This window comes from Crocodylus porosus, unplaced genomic scaffold (genome assembly GCF_001723895.1).
Source record: "Crocodylus porosus isolate Cpor-Errol unplaced genomic scaffold, CroPor_comp1, whole genome shotgun sequence".
Classification (NCBI taxonomy): domain Eukaryota; kingdom Metazoa; phylum Chordata; order Crocodylia; family Crocodylidae; genus Crocodylus; species Crocodylus porosus.
The window spans coordinates 89,059,599-89,080,236 of record NW_017728886.1 but is presented as its reverse complement, the minus strand read 5'-3'; the positions used below and the strand labels follow the sequence as shown (position 1 = coordinate 89,080,236).

The window sequence follows — 20,638 nt, the reverse complement described above, 5'->3', positions numbered from 1 at the left end:
GATGGCCCAGGGAGCAGCCCTCTAGTGTCCCCTGGCTGGAGAGCTCACCTGTGTAACTCTAGCCAGAGGCCTGAAATACATGTATGCTCAGCTCCGGGCCATTTTTCTGCTGGTAAAAATTGTCATTTAAATTGTACAGAAATTCTTACAAGTTGAAATGAACACCTATCCATGGCCTATGATTTCAGTACTCTGAGAGAATTTTAAGCTGTGAGTTTTTTGGCTCTTAGTTACACTTCCATTAAACATAAGCAGGATATGGTCTGTATATTAACATTTTGGTGTATTGAATAATTGTTTTTGATCTGTTGGGGTTTGCCCTGACTTTTTATATATAATTACCTTTTAAGGTAAATACTATACTGGATTCAACATTTATGTATTAATCTCTTTGCTGTCTGTGTATGTCTTTGGTCTCCACACTCCAGTTTTGTTGTTGTACCATTCTGTTCAAATCATAGTGGAACACTTTGGCATGTCCAATACAGCCAGCAGCATGAGATGCAGTTTGTAACTGCAGCTTAACATGCTATGGTTGTGGTGTGCTCTAAATCAAAGCTAATTTAAATGTTGCCTTTATTGGAACGGTTAGACGTGCTTAAAAAGCACAGTCAATGCCTGTTAATAGTAATGTGTCAGAACTTGGGTGCTACTTTGCCTTTAATCAGCTGTGGCTGTTGTAAGGAGTGTCATCAAAGTACATAGGAAGGAAAGCATTCCCAGGGGCAATGTTGCTAGTAAGTGGCTGTTGCTCTTACCAGAGGTTTCTGGAAACAGGCATAGCCTGCATACCTTTTTCACTTTACCTCCAGATGGGTTTTAAATAGCTATGTTTAGGATTGAAGTAATCCATTACCTTCAAACTGATGTCTGAAATTTGTTGTTAGCAATGAAATGCTTTGCGTTTTATGTGAATTCATTTAAAACTAGATTTGGATAGCTCCATTATAATATTATAAAAGCCTTTGTCTGTCTGTCTGTCTGTCTGTAACGCTTTTATTCATACTCTGATTCGTTGTCTGAAACAACCAGTCAGAGTGCTCTAGCAATGTTCTGGACAGGAGGCAGTGGTGGCAGTACAGCAGAGCACCTCCATAATGGCGGGGCCAGAGCAGGGGATGGTGGGGTAAGGTCCCTCCCCATGCACCTGGGAGACAGCAGTGGGATGGGGTGGTGGGTGGCAGCACTCTGTCCCTGTGACCCCACCCCCATCATTCCTGATGGGCAGTTGGCTAGTATGATATAATATAATATGATCTATATTATAGACATACACATTCAGGTATATATAGATATCGATATATAGATATAACATTTTTAAATCCTTTCATTTTTATAAATTCCTCCTGCCCTTCTGGTATGATGCCCTCTGAAGTTTAGGGTCAAGCCAAGTGTTGTATAAATGTTGCATTTGACTGATTTATTTCTTTTGGAAAGAGGAGTTTATATCCAGCTCAGCCCTTTATCCTTCAATAAGGTAGAAAAATTGAATGTTATCCAGCTTACTGTGTGGCAGCAGAGAGCACGGACTGGGAACCTAACATGCTCTTCAGTACTTGAAGTTATGGTCTTTTTAATATATGGTATTTTAAGGGTTGGGTTTTGTTTGTTTGTTTGTTTGTTTGTTTGTTTTTTACTGCTCTTGGTATCTGAACAATGTGGCAGGACACCATATATACAAAGACTATGCTTTGAATTAAAGATATAGTTGATTTTGTTCATTGTTGGCGTATGTAGTACAAATGTTGTAGTTTACTCTTCACTTACTGTAGTACTGATACAACTGGGGATCAGTTAATTTGGATTACTTTGTATAGCTAGACTATAATTTATCTTTTGCTTTTTGGCACTCAGACTACTAGTTTTACATTACCATCATTAAAAATCAATAAGGAAAAATAAGATGGTGTCATTAATCTTTCTGGAGCATGGACTTCATTTTTTCTGTGTCCTTTTCTGTTGTTCTGTTTCTTGTCCCCAAGCACTTTTGTAAACTGCCAATTCCCCACTCTTCCCCATGATTCATTTTCTTTAACCTCATTTTGACTTTCTCTTTCTGTCAACCAGTCTAGTCCACTCTTGCCCCGCAGTGCTTCAGGCACACTATGTAAATTTAATCCAGGGGTAGAACTGAACTGAACCAGTATATCAGTCCATATCGGATTGGCACCGATGCAAGGAAAACTGACATTATCAACAATCAGCTTTTTTTTGGCCAGTGTACCTGATTAATGTCACCAAGAAATGCTGCATGCATGCACACAGCTGCAGCCTGCACATGGCCAGGAATACAGCTGGGCAGCATGGAGAGCAGCATCTGGCTAGTAAGTCTGTGGGGGGAGGGATAAGGGAGGAGGGGGCCGGTTGAGGGCCTCCCTGTCGGGGAACGAGTGGGGTAGGGGCAGGCACTGCCTGGGTGGGGCAGGGCGCAGGGTGGACCCACAGGTAGCTTGTCCGGGGTGGGTGGGGAAGGGAGGCAGCAGAAACGCTAGGAGGGGAGGCTGTGAGGGGGTTACAGCGAATGTTGAGGTGACTGTAGCCCACCCCATAGCCCCCCTGCCAACGCTGCCATTGTCCCCACCTGCCCCAACCCCCGCTTGCCCCAAGTGCAGCCCCAGCCCAGCCATTGCAGACCCTGGCCCCCAGCCCACCCTCACCCCACGCACAAATCCAGGGATCATACGCCCCTCCCCCCCAGGGGTGCATGCAGCAGCTGAGAGCTTCCCTCTCCATCCCTACCACCTCTGTGCCTCTTGGATGAGCCACCTGCAAGTTCGCACTACATCTTGCCCCACCCCAGCTGGGCAGCACCTGCCTCTGCCCCTGCCCCACCACATGCCTGCCTACTCCTTCCCTCGCTGTGAGGACCTCAATTTGCGCCCTTCCCGCCATGTCCTCTCCCTCCCACAGACTCACAAGCTGGATGCTGCTCTCCAAGCTGCCAGGCTGCATATCAGGAATCAGACTGGTATCAGCAAAACGGCTGGTTAATAATCAGCCTGCAACGTCCGCCAAAAAATATTTATTGGTGCATCCCTAATAGTTGGAACACTTCAGAGGAGCAAAAAGCCCAGGTATAGGGACAACCTGAGAGATTCTCTACCTTACTGATGCCACCATCAGCATCATCTAGTTATATTTTTACCCATCTTTATGCCACCAGGAATCCTTGCAATTCTAGGTAATACATTCATTGTTTAATGTGTATTTAGTGGTTAGTACTTCACTAGTTACACAAAACACTATGCACTTATATATGTCTGAGACAGATGTTTCTGTGCTTAACTCATCCTCACCTGCAAAAGTTTATTCCTTGTTCTCCAGCACTATACGTTCCTCTTCTTTTCTTTTACAAACCTTGTACATTTTTTTAATATTCTGAACTTTAGATTTTATGCAACTGTGCATATTTGTTACTGTTGCTTGACTAAGCAAAACGTTGCCTTGTACTAGTCACTGATTAAAAACAAAAGTGGCAATAAAATAAACTACCCTATTCTGTTAGAAAAACTGAAATGGAACATTTGTGAAGTTTTCCCTTTTTTTTGTTTTCCAGTCTACCCAAATGCTGGAACAAGAGATTATCTATCTCTGTTTTGGAAGAAGCTCACTAGATCTGAAAATGTGTGCATTTAGAAAACTTTCTCCACCTTCCCATATAGCCCATATTCAAGGAAACCACTTAACGCTGAGCTTAAAGTTAAACATTCAGTTAAGTCTGATCTTGAAGAGGAATGGACTTAAACATTTCCTTAAGTATGTCCTTGAATCAAGGCCGAAGAATTATGATACCACTTTTCCCTCAGTATCATATTATGTTTCCTCAAACTTCAGTTGTATAAAGAATGCATTAAAGCATTTCAGTTGTTAGTGATGCTGATTAATATAGAATAGTGACAGTGATCTGGGGTCTCTCTGTGTTCAGTTACTAATCCAGTGATTGAAACCCATCTCAAAACAATGCCGGTTCCTCAAGGTGAAGGACAAGCTAGAGTTACCCATATTTTATCAAAGTTATTAAATGTAATAAAATGTCCTCTAAAGCCGCAACTTTAAAGTTCTGGTATTTTATATCTACCTCCTTGAATCTAACTCTTCAATGAGATGAATATTAAATCATAAATAATATTGACTCCTGATGATTTCATTTTAATTTATATAGCTATAAAATTGTTCATTCTCTTAAAAATTGGTCTACTCATGCATCAAAAGTGACACATGCCTAGGAGCAGTGTTTATTTAAGAGAGGATAAATCACTATTCTGCTGTGGGCATTTTTAGCATAATTAAATCACAATCAAATCTCTCACACCAAGTTACACTGAGCTTTTTATAACAAAGCAGTAATTTACTGCTTTAATTCCTGCTTTATTTTCAAATGTGTTGAAACCTTGAGTCCTTGTTTGAAGACAGAAAGCCAAAACCACACTTTAAACACTGTACATAAAATAATGTTGACAGCATACCTTAAAAACTAATTACTGTACTTACTTGCATCATAAGAGTATTTCCTTGTCAACCAGCCGTTGGCATTTATTATTATATTGCTGCAACCTTTCAATTCCATTAAAATAGAAGTATAAAGTGTTCTGTAGAATGAAGTATTTAATACAACTAAAACCTTAGGCATATTATCAATTTCCAGATGGAAACTTTGCTAAGATGTGCAGCTACTATAAAGGTAAAATAACTTATTAATTAAAACAAGCTCTTTGAAAGCTAGGTCATTTGCATTTATAATTACTGTTTGAATAACATCAAACACTAAGAGTACAGAAATGTGCCTGACTAACCTTAAGCCTTCCCCTCTAACAGTGTATCTTGAGCCAAAATCCTCGGACTGCTCCATTTCCTCCTTAACATTAAAGGCAATGGGAGCTGGAAGAACTATAATCCCTGAAAATAAAGCCTCTTATTTTGTTGTCTGCGTGTAATTTTAGAGCTTAACTTTTTAAGCACTTGCACCTATAGACTTTGGCCTATATTTCTGGGGTCAGTTACTTAGAATGTACAGTAAGTGTGGTCATACTTAATGTTCACACATTTTGAATGCTTTGGATGATGAAGTAAGTACAAAGCATTAGGTCTTGCACTCAAGTGTATACTGTTTTTAACGATACTGATTTACTCAGGGCCCTGGCACATATTATACATAAAAGACCTTATTAACCAGTTAATAGCATCTTAAGTTGTTACTTGACCACACAATAAAGCAGTTAATGGCACAATAAAACAAGGAACAAACCACAAAGTTATTACACAAACAGATGCCTAATAACTTTGTGGTTGGTTCCTATCTCATCATTAGTTGAACATGTGGCCAGGCTGGGCTCCCACCCCTGAAGGGCATCCCCATGGCTGGGAGGCCTGTCATCTGGCAGGGCTCCCAGCCACAAGAGCTTACTACTTGCTGCTTGGCCCGGTTCAGCCGTGGGGTCTCCCAGCTGTGAGAGTTTGCTACTTGCTGGTGCAAGGGGAGCCTGGGAGCATGATCTCAGGTTCCTCCTGCACTGGCAGTAAGGCATGATGGGATCTGGTGCTCAATCCTGTAACCACACCTTCAGCCACTTACATGTGGCATGGCAAGAAGTGCTATTGTGGGGATCAGGCATCAGATCCCAAAGTGTCTTTACTTACATGTCTGCTAAGGGCCGTAGAAATACAAACTCCCTCATACAAGTTCAAGATTTCCTGCTGGGAAAATAAGACATCTACTGTTATAATTACTGAAGATTTTAAACTATCCTTTAACCAAAACTTTTTGCCAGTAAAGCTGTTGTATAGATCGGGTCAAAGTCACCATTTCTAAACTACTATAAGTATCATTAAAGCCACTCCTATTTTTTAAAAAATGAAACAGTTGCTGTTGAATATGATAAAAATATATATTTATGTCTAATAACATTCCCTGACATTTACCCTACTAACTTTCAAAGTATTTAATTTGATATTTTTTTATATCCAGAAACTTTGCATTTTACTTTTAAGTTCCATGCATCTGTGAGTATATGAACCAAGGAAGGTGGAATGATTCATATGAATGTCACGTGACCCTATGCCTGTATTAATGTAAAAACGAAGACTAAGGCTTAAAATAGAAGCCCTGTGGTCAGTGTCCAGATGCTCAGTGTAAAAGAATGTATCTTCCTCCTGTCATAAGCAGCGTTTTGTTACAGTAGAGAAGACCAGTCAAAAAATCTCTTTATTTGTACATTTACATTTATAGTTGTAAACATATCCCTTTTTCCACACTGGTAAAATAGCTCTTTGGCTTTAGTAAATGACATAGCATTTTGTACTGCAAGACTGCATGCAATTTTGATTGACCTCCCCCTCAATTTTTTTTTTGTTCTCCAGTCCCACACGGAAGATGCAAAAGACTCTACTCCTCTAAGCTTCTTTCCTTATTTTTATAAAATATTTTATTTTTAGTTTATTTTCAGATGTCATTTTACAAGCTAGCCATTTTACTGGAAAGCTGATTTTTTTTTTTTTTTTCTTTTTCCTTACGGACTCTATTAACTGAACTCGGACTGATCTAATCAAAATATTCAGCATCTTCTGCCACCCATCACAAACCACCCATAATTTTCTTGCTAAATATGATATAAAAATCTTCTGATATATGCTCTTTGTCCAACCACTAGGGGTTTTTATCACAAGAGCGACAGCCAACAGTAGCACCTGTGAGAGCAGTGCTTAAATGAGATGTTTTTATTTGTTGCCCTTTTGTACTAGATATTTTGGGAACCTTTGGTTTTTCAGTTTTATTTTAAAAGATTGCAAATTTGGCCTTTGATTTGGCAGAGTACTTGCACACGCTCAGTGATTTTTGTGGGATTCATATGTGTTCTCAATATTAACCAAATACTTGAAATGCTTTTCTGACTAGAGATGGATTTAAAGCTATGATCACGTATTTTGCTGACTCATGACTTTACTGATTAAATTGAAGCATCTGTGGCTGGCAATTGAATTAACCAGTAGTACCTTCTCAAATGCAACATAACATAATTGAAACAAAAGGTGAAATTGTTCCATTTCAATATAAATGACTTTGTTTCTGAGGCTTTTCTTAAATTGGGTAAAAGGCACTGTATCAGTTTTATCACTTTTCCCCCACTCTTTCCTTCTCCTATTTTTTCCACTTTCAATCGCATCTTTCTCTAGGGGGAAAAAGGTTGGGTTGCACGATGCATTTTCTGCAGAGAAATAATCTTTTGGCTCTATTTCATCCCTAAAGAGAATGGGATTCTGCTACACTTAGGGCTTTGTAGACCTATTCCCTTTTACTTTGGGCTAGTTCAGCCTAATTTTGGCTTATAGAACCTGTCTTTATCTTAGCCTTTTAGTGCCGAGTGGTCCATTCAAGCACGTTCTTTTTTTCCCCCCTCCACTCCCCACTGCTTTTCTTTTCTATGTGTAGCTATTAAATTTAGCCAGCTCATCTTTGAACTCCCTGCACCCCTCTCAGAAGAAATCTGAGCTCTAATGTAGCTCCTCTGCAGTGTGATTTTTTTTTTTTTTTTTTTCTTTTTCTTATAATGGTAGCTACCTAATCTGTTCAGTTATTAGCAGAATAAAGTTTGACCTGATATGAAAACTCTTAACATAGCTTATATTGTGAAGGTGAGATTATTATTTTTTTTATTTCTTATCTATTTTTCACTATTATTTTGCCTCCACCGTTTTTATTTTGTTTTAAAGATTCCAGTTAGTCATGTATGGGTTTCCTAAAGTCCAAAAGTATAAAAGCTTCTCGATTTGTAACACTGTTATACATTCTGCATTTTTAGATCTAGAACTCCCTTTTTTTGTTTCCTGCAGATAAATTAATAGTTCAACTTGGTTTTGGTATGTAAGCAAATACAGTTTTCAGTACTCATGGTTAGCAGTGAGAACACACTACATATAGTGATGAAGATAGGGTAACTAATTTGCACATCTGAAATATAAGTAATAAATCCCTATGCTAGAGCTCAAATACATAGAACATTTTAAATGAGGCAGTTCTATACATGTGCAAATTCATGTCCATCAGCTAATCCTTTATAAAGCCTCAAGTCACTTTTTATAAGCTGATGCAATTATTCTATGGTTAAATTTGCCTTCTTCTGGAGTCCTTGGGTGAGATAAATGCAAAGGAAAAATCCACAGGTCAGAATCATCAAGATCTCTTTAGAATGAGAGAGAAAAATGTTGCTCTGTAAATTGCAATGCTTTGTGTAACTAGATTCAGCTCATTTTGAACCATCAGAAAGATTTGTGTTTTATCTAATATTAAATAATACAGCTATCACTTGGGGAGGGGGGTCCAGTTTCACAGGGGTTTTTTCTTTATAAATATTTTTCATGCATTTCAGAGATGCAGCTGACTAATTTTTTGGGGCAGTCCAAAAGAATGAATCCGCAGCCTGTGAGAGGGAGGCTTGTGTTCACTGTTCACTTAGCTGTGAAATCAAGCTGCTGTGATACACTTTCAGTTAGCTGTACAGCTGAAAATGGTCCAGTACAATATGTTTGTGCATCTCTGCGGTACAGTCAAAAGGGACAATTGTTCCCTTAACACATTTCATCTGTAAGATTGTTATACTTGGAATTGTGACCGATAGTTCTCTTTGGAAAGCGCATGGAGGTTAATTATTCTAAACCTTCCATACAGAATAGAGAAAAGGGAACTTGGGAGTTATTTAGGTTTGTCATATTTGCATAAACATGCTTCACATTGTAGAAATTGAAATGCCCTTTTTCTTGCAGTAATATGTAATTCTGTATAATTCAAGACCCATTGATTCCAGGCCTGGAATTACTATTATTGCCAGACAATAATGTGCATCTAATGAAATGCATTAGAAAATAAGTGGGACTTCTACTAAGAAATAATGGTAAATCTTTTATTATTTTCTGGAAATTCAGTACTACTGTTTAAATAACATGTCGGTGGAAAACAAATTTGAACTAAAATAAGAGCTAAAGGATTCTTGTTAGTGTTGGGAATGCATGTTGCTTGTAATAAATTAATAAATGCCTTTTTGAGGGGGACCTGGAAGGAAATGTAGGGACTTGTATCCTCTTTTTCCCTTTACTTTTTTACCTAGCATTTGATAAAAGTACAGGTTGGGTAGAGTGAGGGGAAGTGTTCATGAAAGGAGAGAGATTGCCTCTGGATGTACTCTGAAGGATCTAAGAGACTGGAAGTGGTGAGGCACTATAGGAAAATTCCTCTGTCCCATTTTTTTGTGGAGGTAGAGCCACAGGAGAGAGCTAATTGTGAGAAAACTACTGCTTGTATAGTAATGTGTACACAAAGGATCTTATGAGAAAAGAACATCTTGGAATCAGGTTTGGTGATGAAGTGCTTTGTGGTGAAATTTCTATTAGTATTATCCATGTGACTAATCAGGAATACAGTATGTATGGCTATATAGTAACTGGTTCTTTGAAACTATCTTATCCACAACCTGTCATCTTATACTAATACAAGCCCTAGTCTCATGGGATTCTGTAGTGTTGAGGTTACTGAAAGATGACTAAGGCCCCCTACTACTTATGTCCTTTTGAAGGAGTGAGTATTGGGATATTCTAGAGCACAGGTGTGACCCATGAGCACTGCTAGCCAAACACTGCTGTCCTCAGACATGGGACATGCACACTAAAAATGGTGCTCAGGTAGATGACGCATCTGAAGAATCAGTTACCTCTCTCTGCTACATTCATTCACTTATTGATTGTTTGCATAACCTACTTTGCAGATTATATTAGATGCCTAAGCAGAGTTCTTTTGTCCAAGGTTGACTATCAGCATGTTGTCCAGAGATAGAATTGTTTACCAGAAAAGAAAATCAATAGTCATCCCAAGTGCAAAGACAAAATATGTAATTTCCTCTCATTTCATATTTTATTAAAGTTTCAGAGAAGTTAGATGCCCAAACATTAGTAGAGCTGATCAGAGTTTTTGAACATCAAGGCGTAAGGATGGGTTGGTTAGAAAATAACATTTTAAACTTTAGAAATAAATTGGCTCACTTTTCATGAAATTTCTGTAAACCTCTTTTATCAACATTTTATTGAAAACATTCTCATAATAAGTTATCAAGATTTTCAACTTACTGACCAGATCATTGCAATGAAAGACCTTTTTGTGTTACAAGACACTGGATCTGACCTTCTAAAATCAGAAACTTGGCTGTTTTTTGTTTGGAACTAGCTTTTGAATATTTTATCCTTTTTTCTCTACTCTGTCTGATAGTGAAGTGTTTCTTGTGCTAGTGATTTAAAATTAAATACTCTAATTACCTGTTGATCATGAATGACTTAGAAGTATGTTTCCAAAATAACCTTTTCTGGATCATTATACATAAGCAAAGTAATTGTTTGTATTGATTTAAGAGTGGTTTTGACATTTGGTACAAGGCTGCCTAAATTTTGGCCTCTTCATGAATCATAACTTTCCATCTAGTTTGGTTATGGTTACAAAAGTGTGCTTCCTTGGATATTACTGGAGAATATCACCTACTCCTATTTAAGTTCAGCAGTTTTGGAAGCCTTGCAAATGAAGATGCTGAGAATGCTTCAGATCTTGATATGATATTTGCGATAAGCAAGGCATTTGCTACATTAAGCTTTAAGAATGCCCTCATGATGTTTGTCCGGACATAATGGACTTTTTCTCTATCTCAGTATATAAAGGTTTACGTAATAACTCTTATAGTTGTTTTCTTTTGTGTGTTAGATTTTGCTGCGTGAAGGGTGCAAGAAGATACTTGTGGCTGATTCTCTTTCTCTGTTGAAGAAAATGCATCGTACTCAAATGAAAGGAGTCCTTGTGGATGGTGAGGACAAATGAAATATTAAAAATTTAAAGCTGTGTGCTTTATATGCTGATCATAGGTAGCCAACAAAGGGTTCCAGTGAAAGTTTACCAAAGGCCCAGATATCACATGTGACTTGAAAACATGGAGTAGAATGCAGCCAACCCTCTTTTTTAATGGAGAAATAATGACTCTGGTTAGTACAGGTCCCAGCCTCTACTGTTTTATCTTGACTTGAGTAGTTTCTGCTCAGATTATGATGTAAAACATTGCATCTTGGGTTCTGTAACCTTCAAGGGGTGCAAACTGCTGTACATGCCTACACAAGTGTTCAGTTAATCGAAACATTAACCAAGGAATTGTAATACAACTTTTAGAGAGAGAGAAACGTATTTTAAAATGCCAATGAAGAGAATGAGGGGGAAAGTAATTCTAAGTTTAGAAAGTTAGAAAAGATATAGACTGAAGAGCAGAGTTTCTGATACAGGCAGTCCTTGGACTTACGACACCAATTGGTTCCTGAAAACCACATCTTAAGTCGAAATGTTGTACCTCAGAACCAATTTTCTCATAAGAAACAATATTATAAATGAGGGATTGGTTCCTGAACCAATGCCCGATACCCTGTTTTCACCCAAAATACCCCAGAATTTTGTACTCAATCAATTATAGATGAGTAATGTGGCTACTTTTAATGTATTTATATTGTAAATAGCAATCATATTAATTTGGAAGGACTTCTTTGAGGTCACTTTGCTGGACTTTTTGAAGGGCTCTTGGTTGGACTTTTTGAAGGGTTCTTGGCTGGACTCTTCTCAGGAGTCTTGGCTGCAGGTTTTTCTGGAGTCTTGTCTGGTTTCTTAAAGAAAGTATCCAATAAAATTTGGACAGATGTTCTCCAGGGAGATGTGTGACACAGCGAACTTGTTTGCTGGCATGGCATGGCATCGAATCAAGCGTTGTAAAGTCGAAACTGACATCAGAAACTTGAAACAATGTCAATTCATAAATGTTGTAAGTGCAAAACATTGTAACTCAATGTTGAGGGTCAAGGACTGCCTGTACATGTATGGGTACATGAATAATGATGCATATGTACAGTTTCAGAACAATGCATGTGAAACAGCAACCATTCTTTTGCTCTTTCACAGCTCTTTTTGTGTCTTCTGATCTGTCAGTTTAGGTTCTTAAATTGTCCATTCACTACAGAATCTGAGTGAATGTCGTCTTAATAACCTCTGCTGTTTCTATTACATCAATAATAGATTGCATAGAGTATTTCAAATGATTTCTCAGAGTAGCATGGAGCATTAGGTCCTGGAGGTACTTTTCTATAGTTATTTCTGTTGCAGAAGTAATAAACATAACCTTTGTTGTCTTTCAACTTTTTAAATATTTTTTTTTCTTTCAGAGGAGAACATCTGTGAATCATGCCTCTCACCTATACTTCCTTCAGGTAGGACATTTGATGAGGAAAAAGAAATCAAAAGCTTACTGTTTGTGGAGTAAATCTCTTGGCTAAGTCTTTGGTTATCCCTCAATATGAGGATGATATCTGCCAGGGCGGGGGACAGATTATTGGTGAGTTTTAAGATGGCTGAAGAGTCCAATCTGTGCTCTGCAAGTTTTTTTCCACAGATGTGACAGGTGGTACCATGGGAGGTACACAGCTATTTGCCAGGATGTTGTGCACTTTCTTGCCTCCTCTTTCATTTCTCAGCTTCCTGAGCAAGACGGTTTTCTTTGAAGTATGTTGTAGGTTGATATATGGTGCAGCGCAGTTGAGACCTGTTACAAACTGGGAAGTCCTGACTGGTAAGGTTAATGCCAACCTTACTAAGGTAGACAAGGTTCTTTGAGTAAATCTGATACCTTTTATTAGACCAACTCAAATAATTGGAAAAAAATTTCTTAGCAAGCTTTTAGATTTAAAAACCCTTCATCAGGCTGGTGAAGCATCTGCAGTTGGTGTGTGTTCCTCCTGGGTGGAATGAATAGTAAAGAAACTGGAGGCTGGTATTCATGCAAGAAAGCCAGTCAGTGAAGATGTAAATAGAGGAGTCAGTGGGTGAGACAGGCGGAAGGGGAGTGATAGGGAATGAATGTAGCTGGTAAATAGTGGAGAGGTACCTGGGGACTCAGATGTCAGGTGTCATAAATCCAATGTCTCTATTTAGTCCATGATTTTTTATATCCAGGAGGTTGTTGAAGTGAAATTCATAGGTTCATCTGTGAAAAGTGTTCTGTAAATTTTCTTTAAGGATTAGAACTGAGAGATTGGAGAGAGGGTGATTTTCTTCTGAGAAATGTGCCCCCACTGGTAATTGGGTATTTTTGTCTTTAACAGATTTCTGGTGTGCATTTATTCTGGCACACAACTGTTGTTTGGTCTCTCCTACCTATTTTCCATCAGAGCATTTGGTGCAGTGGATGAGCTGTATTACATTTCTAGATGTGCAGCTGTAAGGTACAGGAATGCTGATGTTTCTGTTGTGGGGTGTAGTAATTGTAATAGTATCCCACAACAGCCTGACAAAGGGTTTTCAAACCCGAAAGCTTGCCAAGAGAATTTTTTCCAATTATTTGAGTTGGCCTTATAAAAGATATCCGATTTACCTTGTAGAACCTTGTTTGCCTATGTCCTTAGAACAACACAGCTACAACCTACACCCTTCTTAAGGTATGCTTTCAGGGTGTCCTTGTAGTGCTTCTCCTGTCCTCCACGGTCCTCTTACCATGACTGAGTTGAAAGAAGAGGATTTACTTTGGGAGACGAGTGTTGGCCATCCACACACAGTGGCCAGCCCAGCAGGGTTGGTGTTTCATGATCTGTGACTCAGTGGTGGTTATGTTAGCTGCAGGGAGAATGCTTGCATTGCTGCAGTGGTCTTCCCATCTACACCACACTGTAGACCAGGATCTTAGTTTCCATCTGCAAATCCTGATCAGTAAAGACATGGCAAAGCAGCTTTCTTAAAATGATATGTTCTATTTCTATATCAAGACTGACTGACTGGGAAAGGTAGCTGCCAAGATATGGGAAATGCTCGATGTTTTCCAGGGGTTCTCCACCAATGATAATTGGGGAGGGGGGAAGCGGGGGCAGCAGCTTGTGCTGGGATAGGCTGATAAAGCATCTTGGTCTTCCCAATATTAATGGACAGTCCCAGGCTATGATAGGCACCTGAAAAAAGGTCAAGGGTGGACTGCAGATCGGTCTCAGTGTGTGTGAGGATAACGGTCATCAGTGTACTGAAGGTCGGTGATGCCAGTCTTGGTAACTTTTGTTTTGCTGTGAAGGTGCCTCAGGTTGAAAAGCTGGTCATCAATTTAATACTTAACCCCAATTCTGGGAGGAAGAAGGTCATGAATGAGAATCAAAATCTCAGCCAGCTAGATGGAAAAAAGTGTTGGGATGGTGTCACAGCCCTGCTTGACACCAGTACAGATTGTAAATGGGTCTGTCTCTCATCCATTGCAAAGGACTGTGGTGCTCATCCCATCATGGAGTAGCCTGAGGATGCTGATGAACTTCAGTGGACAACAAAACCTAGCCAGTATCTTCCATAAGGTTTCACAATTGATGGAGTTGAAGGCCTTGGTTAGATCAATGCATGTCATAAACAGCTCCTAGTGTTGCTCTCTACAGCTTCTCCTGGACCTGTTGTGCAACAAAAATCATGTCAGTGGTACCACACAATGGTCTAAAGCCACACTAGGATTCTGGAAGGACATGTCTGACAAGGGGGAGGAGGCGATTCAGAAGGGTACAAGTAAGAATCTTCCCAGGAATGGAGAGGAGGGCAGTGCCTCAGTAGTTTCCACATACTGGCTTGTCCCCTTCCTTGAAGATGGTCACAATGTTGCCATTCTTTAAGTCAGGTGGAGCTTCCTCATCAACCCATATATTGATGAGAAGTTGGTGAAGTTTTTTGCACTAGTGCTGTTCCATTGACTTTGAAAACCTTTGCAGGAATGCCTTCTGGTCTGGCACCTTATTCTTGGTCTAAGTGATGGCATGCTCCTTGAAAAATCAGGGATCAGCGAGAGATTCTAATATTTGGGGTTGAGGGATGGCCTCAATGGTGGCAGTTGAGACCTCATTTACGGCAGTTGAGTAGAATCTTGAAATGCTCCTTCCAGCATTGTTTAATGGATACGCTATCAGTGAGAATGGTGGAACCATCCTGGGATTGCAAGGGAGTTGGGCCACTGAAACGGGGCCCATGTAAGGCTTTTATTGCTTGAAGGAAGCTTCTCATGACGTGTAGATCATCAAAACTCTGGATCTCCATAGCCTTCACTTGCCACCACTGATTCTTAATGTTCTGTGGCCTTCTCTGAACTACAGCTTTAAGTCGGTGGTAAGCCTTTCAGTTTTGCTGATTGGAGGGTTCATTTTGCCAACTGCAGAATGTGGTTCTTCTTATTGTTCATGGAATTAAACCTCTTGGCTAAGTACAGACAGTCAAAAAGCCCAGAGCTGAATTGATTCAATGTTCTCGTGTTAGTCTAAGCTGCATAGATTGAACTGATAAGCAAGTGAACAGACTTTCACTTTTGATTCTGGAAATAGTCACATGCCTGCAGTGGCCCAACCAGAAGTCTGAGGGCACTAGAGCACACTTCCTTGCTCAGCTCCAGCAGACAACTTGGGCCAAGGCTAGCCTGCCAACCCTGCAAAGGGAGGTTTGTCAGGGAGGTGCATCCTGAGATGCTGGGGAACTGTGAAGTAACTTGCATCTGGAGGGGATCTGGGACAGAAGTTCAATAAACTGATTTAACCTAAATCAGTGCAGTCAGATACTACATCCATCCAGGTTTATCTTAAACTGATTTTGGCCATTTTGAAAGCTGTTTATGTGCACTGAAGGCCTGTTACAAATTTGAACTGGTTTCCCATCACTTATACTGGCTTACATGTAATTTCTGTCCCTAGCCCTTATCTGAACTTCTGAAAACATTTGGCTTTTCAGTCAATACTATGACATCTAAAGCAACTTATGCACTCTTAGCAATTAGCCCTAAAATAGAAATTTTAAAATATATTAGTTTATAAAGATGTATGGTAATGGATAGTGTACATAGTTGTGATGTGGGAGGTGTGTTTTTTATTTTTCTTTGGGGTTGTTTTTGTTTGTTTGTTAAATTTTTCCGGAGGGTAAAAATGTTATAGCTTAAACCGTACAGTATCTGTTGGCCTGCTATCCACAAATGGGAATACTTATGCCTAATAGGTAGATGAGATGATTTTCTCTGTGGTAGAAAAAATGAGCTATGGAGCACAGTGATGTCATTAGAAGAAGCAAAGCACTTTTAATTCAGTTTTAGTTTTCATCTTTTTGCTAAATTAATGTGCTTTAGAAGAATTGAGCGTGGAATGTTTTCGTCAGCCTACAGGCAAGAATCATGCCAGAACTTTGCTGTGCTGCCTGCCACCAAAGCCTTGTCCTACACTTTAGTGGTGATAGAAAATCTACCAGAGAAGGATAACTCCGTGACATTGGTTTACTTGGTTTTTCCTCCCTATCCTGGGTGACAGAGATGATGATACTCTGTGAGAAGTGAGATGGTCCGGGTGATATGCATAGGCTTATGATTTGCACATGTTTAGACCAGTATTCTAAGGTCCACCCCATGGCTCGTCTGTGCTCCCCTCAGGCCATACCCAGGAGTTCCTCTGTGAAGCCTGCCCCATCCAGTTGCTTCTGCTCCATATCTACCAACCCAGAAATGAGGTGATTCAGCTGCCTTACAGTGATCCTGAGCACATGTCCAGCTAAGGTCTCCTAACCATGGGCATTTATACACATACCTTTTAGTTCTTGGACATGCCGGAGATCTGCTGCTTTGGAGTGTACTTGATTAATAGAGCCTGCTCCACACGGGAGCTGATGCGCTTTACGCCACTTGCAGTTGTATAAGTGGCAAAATGTGTGTCAATGCAGAGAAAATGGCAGCAGTTTGCTTTTCAACTGAAGCACCTCCAACGTGCTTTAGTGCAAAAGTGGACCACCACCATTTTCTTTGTGCTGATGAGTGTTTCACTGCTTATACAACTGCAAGCAACACAGTGCCAGGTGCTTTTCAAAGCGCCCAGAGTGGCAGCACTTACATGTGTGCAAATGCCTCTTGTTCTCAAAAGTAACTGCACTATTTTAGATGAAAATGCCTAAAAAATCAGGATTAGGCAGACCTCTGGCTTTGAAAACTTGAGTCTAAACAGACTGACCAGATAGCTTTAAGCATTGAGACAAAAGGGTATTGTAAGTATATTGGGCAGCAGTAACTAAGTGGCACTACTTGTACCACCTATTGATCTGTAATTTTTTTTTAAATGAATTGATCTGAAAGTGACTACCTAAAACATATGTATAATAGAGCACATCAGTAGCTTTTGCATGGGTAACATATATTATAAGCTGTCAAGTCTGTTTCACTGTCCTTTTTATAACGTATTTCTTTGCTTCCCATTTACAGATGCATCCAAATCCTTCAGTGTGGTGGTTTTCCACTGCAGACATATGTTTCACAAAGATTGCCTCCCTGTACCTAACACAGTAAGCAACCAACTTAATCTCTGTATCACCTTTGTCAAAGACAAAAGGACAAATGATTTACTGTTCCCATCTGCAGAGAAGGGCATAGGTTTATCAGGTTTTATAACGTGATTATAGTAATTATTCCTGACTCTATCTCAGTGTGTGTTTCAGAGAGCAGTAGTTAATCCAAACCAAAATAGACACAATTTAAAATAAAAATTTATGCTCTTGGACAAGAGAAATATTTTGGCTTTCTGTAATCTGAATATGAAATGCATCTAAAAGGTTTGAAATGAATGAGGTCCATTTATATTTGATGAAACCTTTCCATTACAGCTTCAAGCTTAAAACATGATTTAATTACTTAAGTGCCATAAAAATAATTTCTTGAGCAAGTTGTATGCATTGATTATTGACCTGGAAAAGAAAAATCTTATTTTCAGTTAATGACTATTTTAATCACTTTATTTGTTTTTAAGGGGGGCGGGGGGTTTGCTGAGGTTATTTTCCTTTGCTAGAGTAATCATATTTTGTTTGTAAAGCAGAAATACAAAAATAACTTCTGTGCATAATTGGGTTAGAATTTAGAAATAAAAGCATCAGAGCAAGCACAGCAACTGGAAATTAAGTTTTCCAACTCTGTGTGTTTCCCTGGAAAGCAAAGCTGTTGTCTAAAGCAGCAGTTCTCAACCTTTTCTACCTTAAGTCTCACCAACTATTTTGTCAAAAAATCCTGGTCCCACCATGATAAAAACAAAACCCCGCTTTTTTTCTAAGAAGTGTATTTTTAAGTTTACATATTTTCATATTATATTAATCATTAATGGAAATTTTCAAATGAGTTGAAGTCCCACCTACTCAACCTTTGGCTGAGAAACAGGGGTCTAGAGAAGTATTCCCTCTTGATGAATAACATGGTAAAGTTAATGTAGCAAATGAACTAAGGTTATGAACGGATATATATTTTAGCCACTTCAAAAGGAGAGCGTAAGCTGCAGCTTGGGACTGTGCATTGTCTATTATGTCTTCATGATCCTGCAGTAATACAAGGTAGTTAAATCATCCTAACTTTGACCCCAAATGAAGGAGGGTTGGAGTGGTTTTGCTACATTTGTATCACTACAGAATCTCATGCAAATGTAAGAGTTTCATCATAACACCCTGTATCAGTAGGATGCCCATACATCCCGGTTTGGCTAGGAAAGTCCTGGATTTCATAGGTCACTCCTGGTCAGTTGGTTAAAATTTAAATAGAAGTCCCAGAATTAGAGGTGTAGGGCAGCATGGTGTGCCAGGCAGCTCCACCTCCCTGCTGGACTGTACCCACACCCCTGCCTGCTGGCCTTTGTTGCTGCACTGGTGACATGAGCAGGGGCAGTGTCCTGGGTGTCCCAGATTTGCTTAGGATCATCCTACGTATCAGTATCCTTTGATATTGATAAAATTGTTTTGTCAGTCTGTACCCAACGTATTTTTGTATTCACGCGCTGCATACTGTTTGTTTAAATGGCATACATTTTTATTTTACTAGAGTAGTCCCAGAATAAGATCTTACATTTTTCCTCTTTAGAAAATAATTGTTTGTTGGCAGTTTGATCACATGTACTTGCCTGCTGTATTTATTGTGACTAGTAAATTGCCAACATGTGTTTATTCACTCAAAGAGCTGGTCTAAAATTATGATCTTGTCCATTTAGGGGTTTTAGTAAAAAATTGACTGATAAAAACTTATGTAGGATTCTCTACTGCTTTAATGCTTCTTGGCTTAGCTTTTAGACTTTGGAATTTCAGCTACATGGCTTTTAGTCAGTGTTGTAATAGGCTTTTTTTTTAATGCATAGACACAGTGGGACATTTTGGAGGAAAATTTAACTTGCATATAAAGAATCAAAGAAGTAAAATCATGAGTTCATTGCATTACCCTTCTGAAATTCTAATTTGGGTAAATAATTTTCAGATGGATTTCTGCAAAATGTCATAACTGAAGATACATTTTTTTTTATTTGCAGGCTTTCCCAGTCCAGTTCTGCAACATCTGCAGCGCTAAGCACAGAGGACCAGGCAGCGCAATCTTGGAGATGAAAAAATAGCATTGTCCATCCTCTCAAGCATGTCTGTGATGATGTGGAATGCCACTGATGTTGTTGTTGTTCAAAGACTTGTATATATTCCCAAGTAGGATTTAAAACAAATTTCTATAAATTACCCTCACACTGAACATTTTTCTGTCTGTAGCCGGAAAGAAAATGGCAAAAGGAATACATCTTTGTTACAATAATATGAGGCCAAATTGAGACCAGTATTAGACACTTGCATGTAAATATGAATGCAGCTTATTATACTACCCAGTTCCAGGTTCAGTAAGCTACTTCAAGTATATGAGTTGCTTCTAAACCTGTGAGTAATCTATTTTTTTCAGTGGGAATCTTTAAGTATCTTGCTGACTTCAGCCCTAAATTAGTAAATGTAACCATAAATGTCAGTTGTGAGACTGACTATATGGTTTTATCCATCTTGCTAGAAACTGGTTATTTTATCAGTTACACACGTGACCTTTACGTGTGTATCAGCTTCTTTAGGGTTACTTCAATCAGTTAAGCAAATCCTGAAACTTTTTTTTTAAAGTTCTCAGTGTGTTGTTCTTTTACTCTGAAGTATAGTTACAGTGTTTGTCATTAGTTGTTCCAACAGAGAGAAAACACCTGGGATTTGAATATTATATTTTCAAGATTAACTTGTGAGGTAATGATCCAAAAGAAAGAAAGTATGAAGAATGTAATCTTAGGTCAGCAAAAATGCAGTAATTTTTCTTTCTTCCAATGTTTTTATTTTCATTTACCCAATGGAAATTAGTCTTCAAAATACTTCCTGGAAAAATAAGTCTTATTTTTCTTTGATAAAACTATGAATAAAAGTTCCCTCTCTAATGAAAGCTATATTTTCAGATAATTTCTTTAGGATTTGAAGTTTTAAGGTGGTAAATGCATTGTCCTGAGTCAAACTATGACTAAGTGATGCCTTATAATTGTTGATACTGTAGCCTCAGTTTAGTTCAACTTCTCTATATTATATGTACAATACAGGCTGTATATGCAATGTCTGTGAGCTCTTGTGCTCACTCTTGCAGGTATACTCCTTTCCCTTTATAAGTGAGAGAAGGCTGGCTTCCCGGGTAACATAAATTGGCTTTTCTCCATTGATATCAATAGAATGATACCAGCTTACATCAGCTGGCAACCTGGCCTAAAGCACCGAGCAAACCCAGGGCTTGATTCTTTGTCATCC

At 38.9% G+C, this 20,638-nt stretch overlaps 1 protein-coding gene across 4 annotated transcripts in view; it reads left to right on the top strand.

Moving 5' to 3' along the window:
• VPS41 (VPS41, HOPS complex subunit) overlaps positions 1 to 19,849 on the top strand; it is a 154,315-nt gene extending 134,466 nt beyond the window's left edge. For all 4 annotated transcript variants that reach the window (XM_019538980.1, XM_019538963.1, XM_019538970.1 and 1 more), the window contains 4 exons: positions 10,733 to 10,832; positions 12,223 to 12,267; positions 17,292 to 17,371; positions 19,363 to 19,849. In XM_019538980.1, the coding sequence (XP_019394525.1) occupies positions 10,733 to 10,832; positions 12,223 to 12,267; positions 17,292 to 17,371; positions 19,363 to 19,443 (306 nt within the window). In that variant the 3' untranslated portion in view covers positions 19,444 to 19,849. The remainder of the gene's footprint in view (positions 1 to 10,732; positions 10,833 to 12,222; positions 12,268 to 17,291; positions 17,372 to 19,362) is intronic.
• The last annotated feature ends 789 nt before the right edge of the window (positions 19,850 to 20,638 follow it).